We start from the raw sequence: 20270 nt of genomic DNA on the forward strand, positions 1-20270 counted from the left end.
AGAGAGAGAGAGTGAGGAGGGGAGGGACAGATAAAGAGGGAGACAGAGGATCCCAAGCTCACTCCTTGCCACCACAGAGCCCGACGCAGTGCTTGAATTCACAAACAGTGAGATCATGACCTGAACTGAAACCAGGAGTCAGATGCTCAAGCAAATAGCCACCCACGTCCCCCCAAGTTTTAACAATTGTTCACTCAAAACATAAATAGTAACAAACAGCCAAGCAGCTTTATTATTTTTGACTATTATTTATTTATCTGGAAGATATAGAACGTGAAAGTTGCACTGAAATGACTGATGTCCAAGCTGTGAAAGAATATAAACGACTCTTTGGAAATACAGGGAGAGGCCAGCGTCTCTCTCACCCTCTCCAAGTTCACCATATCTGCAGTTATTACGACAGCGGGACTCCGTATAAAGACGGCTGTCGGTAAGACGGTGGTAACTGCTGCCTGGCTCCCTTTTGACGCTGTTTCGTTTAACTATAATAAGACACCACAAGGGGAAGACAAAACGAGGCAAACTCCAGGCAGCCAGCAGGAAGGAAGAAGACGGGAGGTGGCAATGTGGCCAGAGTTTGACCCAAAACTAGGACAGGCTTCCATATGTCCTGGAGGAACCCTACAGACCTAGTACTGGTGGGACAGCCATAAGTGGTGCAACGCATATATTTTTAAAAATATATTAAAGTCTCTTAAAGTTGTTCTAAGATCATTCAGCAAACGAAGAAAGACCTATTTCAAAAAAAAAATCTACTAAATAGTAGTAAGAACAGTGAGTCTGTGACGTTTACCATAAGCTGCTTCCTCCCTTCCAACACACACTCAGCTCCTCTGGAAGGAAACTGCCTTCTGGGAGGTGTGGCCAAAGGTGGGGCTCCCTGTCCCCTCAACCTTCCAGCAAGAGGACGGTATCTTGGGAGGAATCAGCTGGAGGTCAGTAGGTTTAACCGCCGGGTATAGTATGGACAGACAGAGTGGTTAGGGAAAGACACACACACTGGGGCTAAGACAACTGTCACCTCCCGGGACTGTGCAGGCCCAGGCTGCACCCTCTGAGGAGAGACACCAGAGGTTTCACCCTGCTGGGGAAGCAGACTTCACCAGGAGAGTCCAACCAAACACGCAAACCCCCTGCACAATGTTGCAGTGAAGCGACCAGAGCAGATACCCTTGTCTTATCTCTGATCACAGGGGCAAAGCTCTCAGCCTTTCATCAAGTATGGTACCAGTGGTGGGAGTTTTCACACTGATTTCCTTCAGTTCTTTCAACATGCTTAGAACTGCTCTTTGGAAGCCCTGTCTCTGAATCCAACATCCAGGGCCTCTGCCAGGCAATTACTATGGCCTGAGTTTTTCCCCTATATGGGTCACACCTTCCTGTTTCGTTGTACATCTTACAGTTCTTGTTAAAACTGGGTATTTGAGGTAACATGGTGTAGTGAATCTGGATACTGATTCCCTTTCTGCCTTTCTAGGCCTTGATTTGCTGCTGTCTGTGTGTCCATAAGAATACAGAAATTGCTTTTTGAAACAACAAAATAGAAATTCTGCAGCGGAAAAATATGACTGAAATGAAAATTTTACTAGTGGAGCTCAACGATACATTTGAATGGCTACAACAAAGATTCAGTGAATTTGAAGATGTAATAGTTATAAACACACATGAACTTCACAATTGAGCCCCAAAACACAGGAAGCAAAAAATAACGGGCGTCAAGGAGAAATAGACAATTCAACAACAAGCTGTAGACTTCAATGTCCACGTTGAACACCGCGTACCACAGCTAATCAGAAGGTCAAAACAGAAACAGAAGATGTGACCCACAGATAAACCAACTAGACCTAACACTAGAGCACTTTACCCAACGAAGTAGATTATGCATTCTGTTCAGGTACACAGAGAACGTTCTCCTAAATATGACCAATAGGCCATAAAATGGGCCTCAATAAATCTAAGAGACTTGAAATCCTAGAGTATAACAGGGGGTAAGCTCCTTTACATCAGTCTTGTCAATAATTTTTTGGATTCGACCACAAAAGCAAAGACAGTGACAGATAAAATGATCAAGTGAGATTACATCCAACTAATACGCTTCTGCCTGGCAAAGGAAACCATCAACAATACAAAAAGGCAGCCCGCTGAATGGGAGAAAGTATTTGCAAATCGTATATTTGATAAAGGGTTAACACCCAAAAAGAACTCATAAAATTAATAGCAAAACCCGAGCAATTTATTTAAAAAGGACACAGGAACTAAACAGGCATTTTCCCAAAGAGGACATCCAGGTGGCACATAGGTGCATGAAGATGTGCTCAGTATCACCATCATCAGGGGAAACGCAAATCAAAACCACAATGAGGTTTCCCGTCACACCTGAGAGAATGGCTATCAAGAAGACAAGAGGTAACAAGTATTAGGGAGGATGTGGAGAAAAGGGAAGCCTTGTGTTCTGTGCATGGGACGCAAATTGGTGCAGCCACTGTGGAAAACAGTATGGACGGTCCTCCAAAAATTATAGGTAGAATTACATTTGATATGGCAATCCCACTTCTGGGTGTTTATCCAAAAGAAATGAAAGCAAGATCTCAAAGAAAGATCTGCACTCACAAGCTCCCTGCAGCATTGCTCACAGTACCCAAGATGTGGAAGCAACCTAAGGGTCCAACTATGGGTGTATATATATATATATATATATATATATATATATATATATATATATATGTTGTTCTGTGAAAAGAAAGAGGAACATCTTGTCATTTGCAACAACAGGGTCGAACTTGAGAGCATTATCGTAAGCGAAACAGGTCGAATAGAGAAAAACAAATACTGTATGATATCGCTTTTATGTGGAATTTTAAAAGCCAAACTGATAGAAATGGAGAGTAGAACGGTGGTGACCAGGGTCTTTTGGATGGGGGGATGGGGAGACATTGGTCAAAGAGTACAAAGTTCCAGTTATAAGATGATTAAGTTGTGGGGATCTAACGTGCAGCAGAGTGACTATAGCTCATCCCAGTGTATCATACCTTAATAGTTACAAGAGAGTAGATGATCTTAAATGTTCTCACTCAAAACAAGAGTAATGGTAAATATGTGATGTGATGCAGGTGTTAGCTAATAATACTGTGGTGACAATTATTTTGCAATATAGAGTGTATCAAATCAACACATTGCACCCTTTAAAATTACACAGTGTTACATTTCAATTATATCTCAATAAAGCTGGGGGGATAAGATGGAGGGCCATGGGTGAGGTATCTTCACTAGAGAGAATGAACTGGCAAGACTGGTTAAAAATCACGCCCCAGAACACTAGCTTCAGATTAAGTGAAAGTCCTCACTACACACGGGGAGAGTTGACTCCAGAAACTGTAAGTGAGTTAGTCAAGATCGCAGAGTTGATTCCAGAACAAACCAGGTCCGGGGCACATAGCACCATACGCTGTTGTAGCCTTCTCTCCACAAATTGGCTATTTTCCTCTCTCATGACCTCCTGACAGGAGAAACAGACACTTGGGTCAGAGATACCAACTTCAGGCTAGACTAAGTCTCCTATGAAAATTCCATCCTCTTGCTGGTGTCTGATCTTTAACAGCTGAAAAGACCTCTTTTTCTTCAGGAATGAGGAGATGGCAGAGAGGACCACATTGGTGGCCTTGTCCACACTGATGTCCAGTCAAGGATTCCTCCCTGATTCCTGGGGAAGGAGACTCTCAAGAGGCCATTTTCTAGGAAAACACCCAAAAGGCAAACGGCAACTGGATATAAGAGTAGTGGGCAGGGCCAAAACTGAGAACAGGCCCCAGAAATCTAAACTGCCCTTCACTGAGGTTACAGCCCCTCCCGGGAACAAGATGTGGTGCCACAGCGACCTTCGGAAAGGATCAGCACAGTCCCAAGCAGGGGGTGGGTTGCGCAGTGAAAAGAACTCAAAGGCACCACTGGCTGGCCCACCTGGCCCATGTCCTGTCCCTTTAAATCCTCAGCACTGGGCCCTCCCTCCCTGGGCTCTGAGACTTCCTCCCTGCTCTGTGCTGGCAGGAACAGCCTCTGTACTCACAACCCAAGGCACAGCACCAGGTCGCGGGTTTCTGCAGCCAACAGCAGAGCCTGTCACCACTTCTGCTAGAAGATGAGCACGCACGGGGAGGAAGGGAGCCAGCCACCTGGGGCAGGGGGGAGTGGACGAAGTGTGGGGGGTAGGGGGGCTCTAAGGAATTCAGGGCCTGGTTGCAGCTCACTGAGTGGGCGCCTGCATTCTACTACCTCCCAGGAAGGGGAGCGGGATCTAGAAAGAATAACTTCACCCTTGCAGGCTTTTCAGGGAGCTCTGAGTTTCAGAACAAGCAAGGGAAGAAGAAATGGTAAGCATCTTCTCCAGCCGTGGAGTGCACACACTTTTACTTGGGACTACATACTTCATCTTGCCCTGCTGCTCGCCTGGTCAGAAAGGTGTTTGCTAGCAGCACTGCCAGGGCTGAGCACGCTGGAGAAGGCTGCAGACACTCCCTCTGAGGGCATGTGCAGCCAAGGAGAGAGACATTTCTGAGGACAAACAAGTGAGTCTAACCTCAGAACACATCGCAGAGTGGAAATCGTGTCTGTGAGCCGAACCCCACTCACACCCTCCACCTCCTCAGCCCTGTGCACCCCCAGGGACTTGTAGGAGCCAGCAACAGTTATGAACATGGTCTTCAGACCTCTGCAGTATACGTGCTTGTGTGTCCTTGCACATCCCTTCCCTTGCCCAAGCTGTTCAGGGCTCTGTGTGCTGGGAGCCAGCTCCAACCCACACACTGGCTATAAATGAAGGGCTTGGACAGGATGAATGGCTCAGAAACTCAGAGCAGGGACCCAATGCATTAGAATCACTCAGAGGGTTGGGGAGGGTGCCTCGGTGGCTTGGTCCATTAAGCTTTGAGCCCTGGGATGGATTCTGTGCTGTCAGTTCAATGCTTGGTGCCTGCTTTGGATTCTTCGTCTCCCTCTCTCTCTCTGACCTTTCCCTGCTCATGCTCTGTCTCACCGTCTCTCAAGAAAATAAGTAAACAATAAAAACAAATTAAAAAAAAAAGAAATCCCTCAGGAGGAGGGGTGAGAGATACCGTTTTTTAAGTTTATTGTTTGTTTGTTTGTTTATTTGTTTGTTTGTTTTTGAGACAGACATGTGAGCAGGGGAGGCACACATGAAGAAGAAAGAGAGAGAATCCCAAGCAGTCTCTCTGCTATCATCACAGAGCCTGATGAGGGGCTCAAACCCACAAACCATGAGATCATAAGCTGAACCAAAATTAAGAGTCAGACACTTAACAGACTGAGCCACAAAGGCACCCCCTTTTTTCTTATTAAAGTACAGATCTATGAAACAAAAGGTCAAATATATATTTTAAAGACTCACATAGATACTTCCAAAAGGCAGCAGGTTCAGGAAGCAGGGGATTACATAATATCTAATCGCATTTAAGATGCTAGGAGTCTCCATGTTCTACATCAATCAATGACTCCAAGCCTCTAAACGCCAGATGTCAGCTCTCAGAAACTCTGGAAGAATTTTCAAATCCCATCCCAAACCATCACAAACCTTTGGGAAGTCCCATAGGGACCAGGAGTCCAGTGGATTTCCTAGAGCACACTTGGTCATTTTCATCATCGATAAGGACTTCTTGCTTTAGCTAAATTCTTGTTCTTTGCACTGAATCTTCTGGCTGTTTCTGCAGTTCTGCTGTGCAGTCAGTTATGGGAGTTTGCTAATTTTTACACACAAGATCACTACTCACCTAAGACCTGTGGGATCAACTTTACCAAGGGCTTTGAGAGCCAAGCGGCGTTACGCAGAAGACAAACCTGTCAACTAACGGGTCAGAGACAAGCTATCAATCAACCCTTCCCTTTGCTTGTCCTTGTGTGCTGCCCATGGGACACAGCAAGGTCACTTGCAATAGCCAGGTGTCGCCATGAAGAGGTAGCATTTGAAATGGATAGCGGAGCACAGACAAGACTCAGACAGAAACGTGGGAGAGAAGGAGTGGTCATGGGGGTGAGCGCACAGGTGGGCTGGAAAGGCCCTGAAACCTGTCCTCTGCGGAGCAGCTGACCCAGAAGGGGAGTGAGTGGGACACAGGGCTGGCGAAGCAGACAGAGCAGAGCTGCGCCCTTGTGACCAGGTCCTCGTGAGATCAAGCAGACTCCATCACTGAGTGGCTAGCTGTCACAAATCCTGCCGGACTTGGGGTCATCGCTTAGTTTGAGAGGCCTCAGATTCGGGGCAGGAACACCAGGAGCCGGAAGGGAGTGTCCCATCTCTCCAGCACACAGGTCATATTTACACAAATGACACAAGCCAAATTCTTTGGTCTTCGGAGAGCAGATCACAGGTTCTTCACATCAACATGGAAGATAGGTATCTTTCCCAATTTTCAAAAGCAAACTGCAAACTCGCTTCTTGTCCCCCACCCCCGCCCATCCCCGGCCAACCGCCCTAAGGTTGTTCCCTATGTCACTGAGGAGAATTTCTGATTCTCAGGTTTTTCAAAGTCTCCCCTGGCTGTGGACGCTTCTGGGAAAACTTTGTGCCTACAGTTAATGCCACTGACATAAATTACCTGGGAAATTCTCAACTAAGGCTCACTTACTGACACAGAGGACGGGTTATCACTTCCACTCTGTCATTTGCATTCAGGGTCCCTGAAAGGACCAACGAGGCTCACCAAAGGTTCTCATGGTTTGGTTCCAACACCAACCAGGTCCTTCCAGGGTTCGTCCCCAAATTCTAATGTTCAGAAGAGGGCAGGAAGCATGACCTTTTCATTGGGATGTCACCAGCTCTTTGAACCTTGCCTGAGCCACCTTAGGTAGTTATACCTATTCGATAAACGAATGAATGATTGAAGGAATGAAGGAACTAACAGGTTGTGTTTGGAACTCTTTCAGGTGGGCATGGGAGGACGCAAGATGGCCAGAGATGAAGAAAATGCCTACGGTAAGAACTGATCTCAGTGTATACTTGCCCCTAGGCATCAACTCTGGGTCCCAAGGCCATGCGCTAACTCCAGACTAAACAGAGACATTGGGGCACCTGGGTGGCTCAGTTGGTTGAGCGTCTGACTCCAGCTCAGGTCATGATCTCGCAGCTCGTGAGTTCCAACCCCACGTTGGGCTCTGTGCTGACAGCTCAGAGCCTGGAGCCTGTTTCAGATTCGTCTCCTTCTCTCTCTGTCCCAACCCACTCGCATTCTGTCTCTGTCTCTCTCAAAAATAAATAAACATTAAAAAAAAAAAAAGACTGAACAGAGACAATCCTAGACATGTCCCCATGCTGGGGTGAAACAGCAGAGCCCCAGGTTTGCATTTTTGCTGGACCTCTGCCCTTGCCCTACTGTAGGATTTAAGTGCCTTGACTAGCCTGTGCCTTGGGTCCCAAAGTGTACAAGGAGGATAATACATCTACTCCGATCCCCACAGAAGATGTGGAGGGTTGAGATCATGGACTAGAGGGAACACGGTTTACCAGGTAGACTGTGTCCATGAACAAGGATGGAGGGTTAACTGTGTCTTACTGGAAGCAGGTTTCCTAGAGAGAAGAGGGAGGAGGAGGAGAAGTGGAGGAAGGGAAGAAGGAAAGAGATCCTGTCACCTAATACTCAGAGCAACCCTGGGAGACACAACTCTCTGTCACCCCTCCCATTATGCAGAAGACGTTGAACGCTTAGACTAAACTTGCCCAGGGTTCCACAGCTGGCACATGCAGGGCTGTGATTCCAACTCGGGTTGTCTGGGACTCCAGACAGCCCTTCACTCCCTGGCCTTCTGTGCCCTCCCGCATCTCCTCGCTGGGATGGCCCCTGGGAGAAGTCTGGCAGAGGCCTGGGAAGTCGTCAAGCACGGAGCAGCTCTGCAAGGTGCGGACGACCAGAGGCAATGTCAGCTGAAATCATGGCCTGCGACCGTCGAGGGGGACCCTCCAGAGCAGTGTGCACCCGGTGCCTGAGCATGGACTGGGGGACAGGTGCACGCACTGAAGGCAAAGATGGAAGAAAGTGGCTAAAGATGCCCCCGGAGTCGCACAAGCTCTAACCTGAGCGACTGGGAAAGGCCTGGTTGGACAAGCAGAAGCGGGAGGCGTCCGTGCCCTCCTCGGTTCAGGGGGCACCCCGGAGCCCCGGTGGAGCAGGACGCGCGCTCTCAGGCCGGCGACCCACGCCTACTCTGTCCTCACAGGTTCCCAGGACCTGGACGACCAGCAGCAGCCGCTCGCGCAGGAGCTCAGGCTCAGGCTCATCCTGGCCGGCCGGACCGGAGTGGGGAAGAGCGCCACGGGCAACAGCATCCTGGGCCACAGGCTCTTCCCGTCCAGGCTCGCGGCCACCCCGGTGACCAGAAGCTGCGCCCTGGGGAGCCGCAGCTGGGCCGGGTGGCGCGTGGAGGTCACCGACACCCCCGACCTCTTCACCGCCCAAGGCCGGCACGCGGACCCGGACTGCACCCAGCGGGCCAGCTGCTACCTGCTCTCGGCGCCCGGGCCGCACGCGCTGCTGCTGGTCACGCAGCTGGGCCGCTTCACCGCCCAGGACGAGGAGGCGGCGCGCGGCGTCCGCGAGCTGTTCGGCGCCGGCGTCCTGGCGCGCGCCGTGGTCGTCTTCACGCGCCGGGAGGACCTGGAGGGGGGCTCGCTGCACGACTACGTGCGCGCCACCGACAACCGCGCGCTGCGGGCCCTGGTGGCCGAGTGCGGCGGCCGCGTGTGCGCCCTGGACAACCGGGCGGAGGGCGCCGAGCGCGATGCGCAGGTGGGCGAGCTGCTGGCGCTGGTGGAGCGGCTGGCGCTGGAGCACGACGGCGCGCCCTTCACCGACGACGTGTACGGCCTGGCGTGGGCCCGGCGCCACGCGCGTCCCGAGGACACGCTCCGCCTGGTGGCCGCGCGGCTGGCGGCCCGCGGCGGTTTGGGGCGTGGGTGGAGGCGGGAGTGGGGGCGGGGGCGGCGCTGGCTGGAGGCCGCGAGGCGGGGGTGGCCGCTGGCGCTCCTGCTGCTGGGGGGCGCACTGTTACTTGTCCTGCTGCTTCTCCAGAGGGTGGCTCCAGGCCCAGATTGAAGGAGCTGCCCTTCCAAATGTGGGGAGCCTGGAGGGTAAAGGGGCTGGGTCAAGGCGCTGAGGGGAACTTAAACCCACTTTCAAAGGAAACCTGGAGTTTCAGACTGGGAGTCTTAATGACTCAGGACGCCTTGGACACTGTGTCGACTTTGCAAAGGCTCAAGTTCACTTTTAGCATTCAAATGTCACTTTTGACTATATGTACACTATTCAAATAAATGTGGTTAACTTTCAAATGTCCTTAATTCATTTTAGTAGTTTGGAGGTATTTTTCCTTCTTGAAAAAATAGTGCATTGACTGGTAGTGTTTTATATAGAGTGGATTCGTGGCAAAGGGAAACAAACATTTGTGTGTGTGTGTGAGCATTTATCAAAACGTAGACACTGTCTTACTCCGCTTGAGTTGCTATTAAAAAAAAAAAACAACAGGAAAGCTCTCAGTTTTTCCCCATTAAGGATGATATTAGCTGTGGGCTTTTCATAAATGGCCTTTATGGTGTTTAAGTATGTTCCTTCTATCCCAACACTCTCCAGGGTATTTTTAAAGAAAGGATGCTGAATTTTGTCAAATGGTTTTTCTGCACTGATTGACAGGATCACATGGTTCTTTTCTTTTCTTTTATTCATGTGATGTAGCACACTGATTGATTTGCATATGTTGCACCAGCCCTGCAGCCCAGAAATGAATCCCACTTGAAAATGGTAAATAACTCTTTTTATATGCTGTTGAATTTGATTTGCTAGTATCTTACTGAGAATTTTTGCATCCATATTTATCAGGGATATTGGCCTGTAGTCCTCTTTTTTTGTTGGGTATCTGTCTGGTTTAGGAATCAAAGTAATGCTTGCTTCATAGGATGAGTCTACAAGTTTTCCTTCCCCTTCTATTTTTTGTAACAGCTTGAGAAGGATAAGTATTATCTCTGCTTTAAATGTCTGGTAGAATTCCCCAGGGAAACCATGTGGTACAGGACACTTAGTTGTTGGGAGATTTTTGATAGCTGATCAAATTTTCTATTTCTTCCCGTTTGAGTTTTGGAAGTGTGTGGGTGCTTAGGAATTTGTCCATTTCTTCCAGGTTGTCCAATTTGTTGGCATATAATTTTTCATGGTATTCCCTGAGAATTGCTTGTATTTCTGAGGGATTGAGATCAGGATCATGACAGGGATGTCCACTCTCACCGCTGTGTTTACCATGGTGTTGGAAGGTCTAGCATCAGCAATCAGACAACAAAAGGAAATCAAAGACATCAAAATTGACAAAGATGAAGTCAAGTTTTCACTTTTTGCAGATGACATGATATTATACATGGAAAACCCGATAGATTCCACCAAAAATCTGCTAGAACTGATACATGAATTCAGTAAAGTCGCAGGATACAAAATCAATGTACAGAAATCAGTTGCGTTCTTATACACCAATAATGGAGCAACAGAAAGACAAATAAAGAAACTGATCCCATTCACAATTGAACCAAGAAGCATAAAATACCTAGGAATAAACCTAGGCAAAGATGTAAAAGATGTGGATGCTGAAAACTATAGAAAGCTTATGAAGGAAATTGAAGAAGATACAAAGAAATGGAAAAACATTCCATGCTTATGGATTGGAAGAATAAATATTGTGAAAATGTCAATACTACCCAAGGTTATCTACACATTCAATGCAATCCCAATCAAAATTGCACCAGCATTCTTCTTGAAGCTAGAACAAGCGATCCTAAAATTTGTATGGAACCAAAAAAGTCACTGATTAGCCAAAGTAATATTGAAGAAGAAGACCAAAGCAGGAGGCATCACAATCCCAGACTTTAGCCTCTACTACAAAGCTGTAATCATCAAGACAGCATGGTATTGACACGAAAATAGACACATAGACCAATGGAATAGAATAGAGACTCCAGAATTGGACCCACAAAAGTATGGCCAACTCATCTTTGACAAAGCAGGAAAGAATATCCAATGGAAAAAAGTCTCTTTAACAAATGATGCTGGGAGAACTGGACAGCAACATGCAGAAGAATGAAATGACACCACTTTCGTACACCATTCACAAAAATAAATTCAAAATGGGTAAAGGACCTGAATGTGAGGCAGGAAACCATCAAAACCCTAGAGGAGAAAGCAGGAAAAAACCTCTCTGACCTCAGCTGCAGCAATTTCTTACGTGATACATCTCCAAAAGCAAGGGAATTAAAAGCAAAAATGAACTTTTGGGGCCTCATGAAGATAAAAAGCTTTTGCACTGCAAAGGAAACAAGCAACAAAACTGAAAGGCAACCAACAGAATGGGAAATGATGTTTGCAAATGACATATGAGACAAAGGGCTAGTATCCAAAATCTATAAAGAACTCTCCAAACTCCACACCTGAAAAACAAATACTCCAGTGAAGAAATGGGCAGGAAACATGAACAGACACTTCTCTAAAGAAGACATACAGATAGCCAACAGGCACATGAAAAGATGCTCAACATCACTCCTCATCAGGGAAATACAGATCAAAACCACACTGACATACCACCTCACGCCAGTCAGAATGGCTAAAATGAACAAATCAGGAGGCTATACATGTTGGAGAGGATGTGGAGAAACGGGAACCCTCTTGCACTGTTGGTAGGAACGCAAACTGGTGCAGCTGTTCCGGAAAACTGTGGAGGTTCCTCACACAATTAAAAATAGAACTACCCTATGACCAGCAATAGCACTGCTAGGAATTTACCCAAGGGGTACAGGAGTGCTGATGCATAGCGGCACTTGTACCCAATATTTATAGCAGCACTCTCAACAATAGCCAAATTATGGAAAGAGCCTAAATGTCCATCAGCTGATGAATGGATAAAGAAATTGTGTCTCATATACACAATGGAATACTGCTTGGGAATGAGAAAGAATAAAATAGGGCCTTTTGTAGCAACACGGATGGAACTGGAGAGTGTTATGCTAAGTGAAATAAGTCATACAGAGAAAGAGAGATACCATATGTTTTCACTCTTATCTGGATCCTGAGAAACTTAACAGAAGACCATGGGGGAGGGGAAGGAAAAAAAAAACATTAGAGAGGGAGGGAGCCAAACCAATAGAGACTCTTAAAAACTGAGAATAAACTGTGGGTTGATGTGGGGTGGGAGGGACGCGAGGGGTGATGGGCATTGAGGAGGGCACGTGTTGGGATGAGCACCGGGTGTTGTATGGAAACCAATTTGACAATAAATTTCATATTAAAAAAATAAAAAATAAAATTTAAAAAAGCGCAGACTGGGCCACTTCTAAATAGCAGAAGAATTTTCCCCATGGTTCTAGAGGTTGGAGGTCCAAGATGGAGATGTGATTTCAGTCAGGATCTGGTGAGAGACCTCTCTGGGTTGCAGGCTGCTGACTTCTGGCTGTGTCCTCACATGGTGGAAGGGATGAGTCAGCTTTCTGGGGCCTCTTGTAGAAGGGCACAATTCTCAGTCATATGGGATCTACCCTCTTGACTGACTCACCTTCCAAAGGCCCCAGCTCCTAAAACCATCCTCTTGGGCACGAAATTTTCAATATATGAAACCTGTGGGGGGGCCCAAACATTCAGACCAAAGCAGACACTGACCCTCCTGAATACTGTCCTAGTTCTTATACCCGGCTAGATCTGGCCCTTTGTGACCCTTGGATGTTTTATTATCACCCGTGAAAGTGATGTCAGGGTCATACATATTAATGTTTACTTCTGACACATTGGTTTATTTCCTTTACAATAATTTACTGCCAAAAAAGAGAAATAACTATACTGAAAATAGCACAGTTCCCAAGTTTCTAGCACTTATTATGGCTGATGTCTTTCCAAAGTGAAGTCAAAGTTTGGGGAATGTCTTAATTGTGCTTCTCAAATGGATTACTATGCAAAAAAACAAAACAAACAAACAAATAAAACAAAACAACACAAAACCCAGAGGTCGTCTCACACAATGGAGAAAGAGGGAGCCACAGGTGCACTGCTGGAAAGCCTCACACCCCGACATTCCACTGCTATGGTGGTACCATGGAGTTTAATGGGGGTAGGCCAGCCCATGAAAGTGCTTGACCGCCACATCATTAGAAAATCAGGTGGCATCCTTAGGTTGTGTAACCAAACCCATAGGGTTTCCTTATTGCTCTGTCAGAATGTGACAAAACACTTTCAAGGAAGTTGGCTCCTCTCTTCAAATCAGCCATGCTCTAGTCCGGAGGTGTGGATGCAACAGGAGGCACCTACTCACCTGGCCCAGGGTTCAGGGGCGGGAAGAAAGGTGGTGTTGGCGGGAGGTGGGGGCAGCTCCACGTGGAGAAGGTGGTTGTTGGGGGGACCCCTAGGGCCATCCCAGTTCCACGTGGATTAGAAGGGCCCGCGCGTGCCTGTGCTTAGATGCCACTAGTTCCTGGGGCGCCAGAGTGGGGGTGGCAGCTTGGACTTCGGGGTTGTGGTGAGCTGTGGTCAGGAGGCCTGAGGGCCCTGGTGGCCCTTGCAGTGAGCTGGGCTCGGTGAAGTGCCACTGGGCGGAGTCCGCCATTAATCTCCATCTTTAGTGTCCTCAGCGGCCCTGCGGGGCTCACACGAGGGCTCTGAGCGAGGGGGGAATCCCTTCGGTAACCCGGCAACTCAGGGACCCGCGGGGCAACAGGGAGGGGGCCGGGGTTGGGGGAACGGCCGCTGTCCCCAGCTCTGCCTCCAGGGCCGCGTGTGCACGAGCACGCACTGTGGGGCTGACTTTAACCCGTCATTCTTTCATTTCACGTTGTCTCGTGACCACGTGTCCACACACGCCCTCCAATTGTTGTTTGTTTCTGTCTTGTTTGCATATAGAAATGGGATTTAAAATAAATATAAGTATTATGGCTTTTAAATTCGCATACAGAAATGTATGCTTGAATCAAAGGAAGGCTTCGACACCCACGGGTAAAAAGCCCTACTTGGGACATCGCAAGGGCGTGTTAGAAGGAGTAGCGGAGAGAGCAGGGTGTGGCACGTGGCCCCGGACTTGTGTTTGTCTCAGAGCCATCCCTATGCACCTGCTCCAAGAGGTGGGGCCGAAAGGGGTTCCGTTTCTTTATTGACATGATCACATTAATGTTCATCTTGATAGCTTTTGCATATGATGAAATAATATGATGAAACCACTTTGTAGGTTAAATTCCATAAAACTGTGATACAGAATCATCAAATCCAAGAGGAAACTTTTCGTAATAGTAAATACGCAGAAATTAAAAAAAAAAGATTTCATAAACAGATACATTTCACACTCATACATACTCCACAGGTATTTTTCACAATAATAAATACTGCACATTATTGTGTGTATATTCCTGGGAGCTAGTGGAAGTATAAGGTAGGATATGATTAGATGCCAGTTACAAAGTGCAAATGTGAAAAGATACCAGTATCTGTAGATATAGATATATATCTACATCGATAAATAGAGAGATAGAGAGAGAAATAGATAGATTTGGTAGTTATAGATATTGATATCTTTCCACCTGTTTCTGTTTCTCTTGAGAACCCTAGTACAGTCAGACCTACTGAGAAAGTCCACATCCCCAGGCCCAGGTGCACAGGCCATGCTTAAGCCTCAGGCTGGACCAGGACAACAGACATATGTGCTGCCCTGCCCCCACACGCCATAGGAGCAATGATTGACAAGCACCAGCCATCCATCACGGGCCTGGAGACATTCTGGGAAGCAGAGTGTGTAGGGATGACTGGAAGCTGAAGGTAAACAGGATGAAAACACTGAGTAAAACCACATGCCATCTGAGTGCCCACACTAAGTTCAAGGCACCCTAGAGAAATATGGGGCCTTAGCTGCTCCATCGATAATTGTAGCAACAATCCCAACCGGTCCAATTCCCTGTGGGCTGACTCAAATCCCACCCTAACAGCCTGATGGAGGACAAGGGATTCTGTATCTAGGCATCAATATTATTTATTTCATTTGCTCCTTTCCTCCTATGTCTACAATTTAATAAAATTATGAAATTTGTTTTAAAAGCAGGAGAACAAAAATAAAACACAACAACAGGGTAGACTCAGAAATGTCCAGAAACTGAACAGGGATTTTAAAATAACAACAAGGACTGAAGAAAAACTGGACAACATGAAATAAAAGATGGGGAAATTTCAACAGACAGATGAAAACCATAAGAATCAAACATACGTGGTAGAAGTCAAAAGCACTATCAGAGATGAAGTATTCCCTAGCAGGTACATCAATCAACACAGATGACTCAACATGAGTCAGTGAATTTGAAGAAGAGAGAATAGAAATTCTTCAAATGAAAACAAAAGTTAAAAATGAGTGAGAAAAAGAAAAAGAGAACAGAGTATCTGGGAGCTGCAAGGCAAATCAAACAGGTTAACACACATATATCCGAAGTACCAGAAGAAGAAAAAAAGAGAATGAACAGAAGAAACATTTGAAGAGATAATGGTTCAGACGTTTGTAAAAACAAGGGAAGACACCAAGACACAGATCCAAGAGTCCCAGAGAAGCTTGAGCAGGATAAATACAGAAACAAACAAATAAAAATCTAGGCACTTCATACTCAAACTGCTAGAAACCAAAGATAAAGAGGAAGACTTAAAAATAACTGCAGTGTAAAAGGCACATTATATGAGAGGAATAAAGATTGTAATCACAGATGATTCCTTGTCAGAGCTTGCAATCCGAAAGACAATTGAGTGACATCTTTATATTACTGAAAGAACAAAAGTGTCAGCCCAGAATTCTCTAAGCAATAAAAATAGCTTTCAAATATAAAAGTGAGCTAAAGGCTGCCTCAAAGAAGCTGAGCGGAATCACTGTTGACTTACCTGTGCTACAACAAATATTGGAGGAATTTCCTCATCCAGAAGGAATGAAGGTGATACCGGACAGAAATTTGTATTTACCTAAAGAAATAAAAAGCTCCAGAAATGGCAAAAAGGAAGATAATACAAAAGACATTTTGTAGCTTACATTTTATAGTTCTAAAAAATAATTGTCTAAAACAAAAATAGTAATAGTGTATTGAGGGACCTACAATGTATGTGAAAGTCAGGCATGACAACACCCGGGAGGGAGAAATTGTTAAGTACACTAGTGTAAGTTCCTTAAACGACATGTGAAGTGGTCTAATAGTACTTCCATGTAGACTGTGATGAATGGTCTAAACACCCCGGAATAAAAAGCAGGGACTGTAGGACTGGATTAAAAAGCAAGGCCAACCACATGCTATTTAAAAGAAACTCACTATAAATATAACAAGTGCATTACTTTTTTATCGGTGCCTAACAAATGACCTCCAACGTAGCAACTTGAAATAACATATGCTTATTGGCTCCATCTCTGGGGGTCTGGAGTCTAGGCAAGGCCTGACTGGGTCCTGTGCTCAGAGTTGCTTGAAGCTTCAGTCAACGAGTCAGCTGCTCAGTGGTGTCCTCTGTGGAGTCCAAGGTCTTTTTCCAAATTCATTCAAGTTGTTGGCAGCATTGAGTTGCTTGTGGTTGTAGGACTGAGTTCCTCCTCCCAGAGGGTCACCCTGGCTGCCCCTCTTGATAGGCAGTTCTCAATACGATATTCAACATGGATATTCTCTCCATTGGGAGAATCTCTTGCTTTTAAATATTTTTTGATTAGGTCAGGCCCACCTGGTATAATCCCACCTCCTTTTTCCCCTAAAGTTTATTTATTATTTTGAGAGAACCCGAGATAGCACAAAGGGGGAGGGGCAGAGAGAGAAGGAGAGACAGAATCCCAAGCAGGCCTTCTACTGTCAGCATGGACCCCTACTCAGGGCTCCAATTCAGGAAACCATGAGATCATGACCTCAGGTAAAGGAAACCAGTAGTCAGATGCTTGACCAACTGAGCCACCCAGGCACCTCATTAGCATTTTTTTTGAAATTCACAGAGAAGGATACGAGAGGTGACTCTCCTCTCTCTGGCTCAGAGGAGAAAGTGCTGATCCCTCCACCTTCACCCCAGGGAAGCAGAAACTCTGCTGCGAGCCCTTCATAAATGATCTCCTCATGAAAGACAGTGATTGATCTGTTTCAGAATGTGAGAATGTTAGGATAGTTCAGTAGACCACTTTTTCCTATTATGTTTTACTGTTTAAAAGCATGAAACAGATGGTAGTTTCTCCGTCTTAGCTTACTGGGGCCAGACGTGACCCACACTTTTGGTCCCTTATTCCATTCTGTATACACACCAAAGAAATTCTTTCTGGCAGGTCCCAGCTGAGTCACCTTCTTGGACAGTAAATCTGGTTGTCAGATGGCCCCAGGATGTGCGACTAGCTCTGTTCCATTCAGGGAGAAGAATAAAGTTTTCCAACTTTGGGTTTTGGCCCCTGCTCTGGTCTCCACTCCCTCTTTACTAGGCAGTCCTAGACTTTTGATAGAAATCTGGTATTTTGCCTTATTTGATTTAGTTCTTTGCATGTATACTTGTGAATCTTGGAGAGGAGGAGTCTTCAGTATTCTGAATCTAGCTGGTAACATTTGGAACGAAGGAAATGCCTTGAATATGATTGAAATGACTTTGTCCCTTTCAAATGTGAGATTATTTGCGACTAGGCGGTCACTCTGAAGCTATGGTCCCAGACGAGCAGCATGGGCAACACCTGCAAACAACACAACCTGTAGGGAATGCAGATTCTCAAGCTCCACCCCGAGCCTACTGAATCAGGCTTTGTACTTTAACAAGCCTTCCCGGTGGCTCTGATACATGCTAATGCTTCACACAGTATAGAGAAAAACCTGAACAAAGAGCTTCTAGACTGTTTGTCTAGAAGGATTTGTGAAAACATGACAGCCTTGTCATGACAGACTAGAGCATTTAGTCCATTGACATGTAGAGTGAGTACTGAAAGATATGAATTTATTGCCATTGTGTTGCCTGTAGAGTTTGAGTTTCTGGTGGTGTTCTCTGGTCTTTGTTGCTTTTGTCTTTTTTTTGCTTTGGTTCACCTTTTCTCCCCTGAGAGAGTCCCCCACACAATTTCGTTCCAGGCTGATTGCTTTTCACAAACGTCTATAGTTTTCCTGTGTCTGGGAAACACTTTATCTCTCTTTCTATTTTGAACAAACAGCCTTGCTGAATAAAGAGCTTTGGGCTGCTTGCTTTTCCAGTTCAGCACATTGAATATATCCCGCCACTCCTTTCTGTCCTGCCAATTTCTGTGGATAGGTCTGCTGAGAACCTGATCTGGTTGCACTTGTAGGTTAAGGGCTTTTTTCCTTTGCTGCTTTCACAATTCTTTCCTTGTCTCTTTATTTTGTGAATTTGAATATGAAATGACTTGTTGATAGTTGGTTTTCCTTGAATCTGATGGGAGTTCTCTGTGCTTCCTGGGTTTTGATATCTGTCTTTCCTCAGGGTAGGAAAGTGTTCTGGTATGATTTCCTCACATAAACCTTCTCTGTGTTCTCTGTCTTCATTTTCTGGCACCCCTATTATTCGGATGTTGTTCCTTTTGAATGAGTCACCACGTTCTCTAAATCTTATATCATGCTCTTTTGCCTTAGTTTCCCTCTTTTTTTTCCTGCTTCATTAACCTCCATAAGTTTGTCCTCTGCATCATCGATTCCCTGCTCTGCTGCATCCATCCTTGCCACCGTGGCAACCATATGAGATTGCATCTCAGTTCTAGCATTTTTAATTTCATGATGGCAAATTTTACTTCTTTTATCTCCACAGAAAGGGAATCTATGCTTTTTTCAAACCCAGCTAATATTCGTATTATCGGGACTCTAAATTCTGGTTCAGACATTTTGCTTGTTTGTCGGGAGCATTTCCTCCTGTCCTTTCTTTTCAGTGAATTCCTTCATTTTGGAAGAAGTAAAGGAATTATTTAAAAAATTTAAAAATTTTAAACAACACACAAAAAAATCAAATGAAGGATGCTAGATCCTAGGTGTGTTTTGGTCTGGTTGTTGAAAGAAGCTTGACAGAGTAGAGAAAAAAGGGAAAGAAGAGGGAAAAAAGGAAATAAAAAGTAGGAAAACATTTGATAATTAAAAACATGCAACCTTCCTTTTTCTCCAGCATCCATCCACTCCCCACTTCTACACTGTGACCAAGCCATGAGGTGGCACCTCCCTTCTGAATTTCATCTCAGAAGGGGCTGTGTTTCCAAACCCCTCATTTCTGAGGTCCCTTAGTCGTGGACCCACTCCAACCCTCCGTGGGAGGGTCTTGCCAAGCAATGGCCAGGTGCTCGCCACCCCTGGGAACATTCACGGGACCACCTGCTGCAGATGCCCAGAGCCTACAGCCAGGTACCAATGTGCCCCACAAGACTTTCACCCAGTCATGTAGCAGCAGCGTCTCAGGGATTGTGGTAAATCACAACACACATCTGGTGCCAGACTTCACTGCCCCATAATGCCTTTGTTCCAAAACCAACAAACAGCTGTTCTCCAGGGTCCACTGGGACACTTACCTGTGGGGAAGCCACACGACCTCTACCAAATGTTCTCTTAGCAGGGGAACTGCTTCTCCCCACGTGGCCCTCGGAGCCCTCGGACCTCGCTCCTGGGGATTCACCCTTCCCACCAGATCACCACCAGGTACCGAGGTACAGAGTTTCCAACTCTGGGCTTCCTTGTTTATAGGGTCCTTCTTCTTAATGGTATTGAAAGTCTACTTTCTCCTTTCTTGCTTTCTTGTTCAGTCCCTTTTTTTGTTTCCACTCTTTCTCTTTCTCTACAGTTGCCTTTCGGGGGAGTGTTTTCCTGTATTCTATCCCCTGTTTCTGTCCTATCTCCACAAGCAAAAACAACTCCCTATCCTCCATGGCTTCTCTCTCTCCCAAATCACGTCCTGTGTATCTGCCAAGTTCTGTGGCTCAGGTTATGCAGATTGTTATGTTGATCCTCAGATAAATTTTCTAGTGTGAAAAATACTTTTGTGCTGATCTAGCTGAATTTCAGGAATGAGAGAAGCAGAAAACTTCCATGCTACTCCACCATCTTGGTCCCTTCTCCTGGGGAGAAGGGATTGTGAGGGATTGTGAGCTTCTTAGTAGTGTGCTTCCTTTATCCTCGAGATTAATTAAAAGTACAGTCTAAACTCATGGGTGTTTGAGGAAAACTGGGAGAGGTATATGTCCCTTTGGGCAAAATGGCTTTGAGCATGGACAAGCCAATGTCAAGATGGCAGAGTGAGGAGAGTTGCCAT

At 46.0% G+C, this 20270-nt stretch overlaps 1 protein-coding gene across 1 annotated transcript in view; it reads left to right on the top strand.

Annotated features, from left to right (window-relative positions):
• The window catches only part of LOC106976374 (GTPase IMAP family member 1), a 47922-nt gene extending 38589 nt beyond the window's left edge, over nucleotides 1–9333 (top strand). Inside the window, exons 2-3 of the mRNA XM_053217897.1 lie at nucleotides 6934–6982; nucleotides 8221–9333. Coding sequence (XP_053073872.1) covers nucleotides 6940–6982; nucleotides 8221–9095 — 918 coding nt within the window. The 5' untranslated portion in view covers nucleotides 6934–6939 and the 3' untranslated portion in view covers nucleotides 9096–9333. The remainder of the gene's footprint in view (nucleotides 1–6933; nucleotides 6983–8220) is intronic.
• The last annotated feature ends 10937 nt before the right edge of the window (nucleotides 9334–20270 follow it).

This window comes from Acinonyx jubatus, chromosome A2 (genome assembly GCF_027475565.1).
Source record: "Acinonyx jubatus isolate Ajub_Pintada_27869175 chromosome A2, VMU_Ajub_asm_v1.0, whole genome shotgun sequence".
NCBI lineage: Eukaryota > Metazoa > Chordata > Mammalia > Carnivora > Felidae > Acinonyx > Acinonyx jubatus.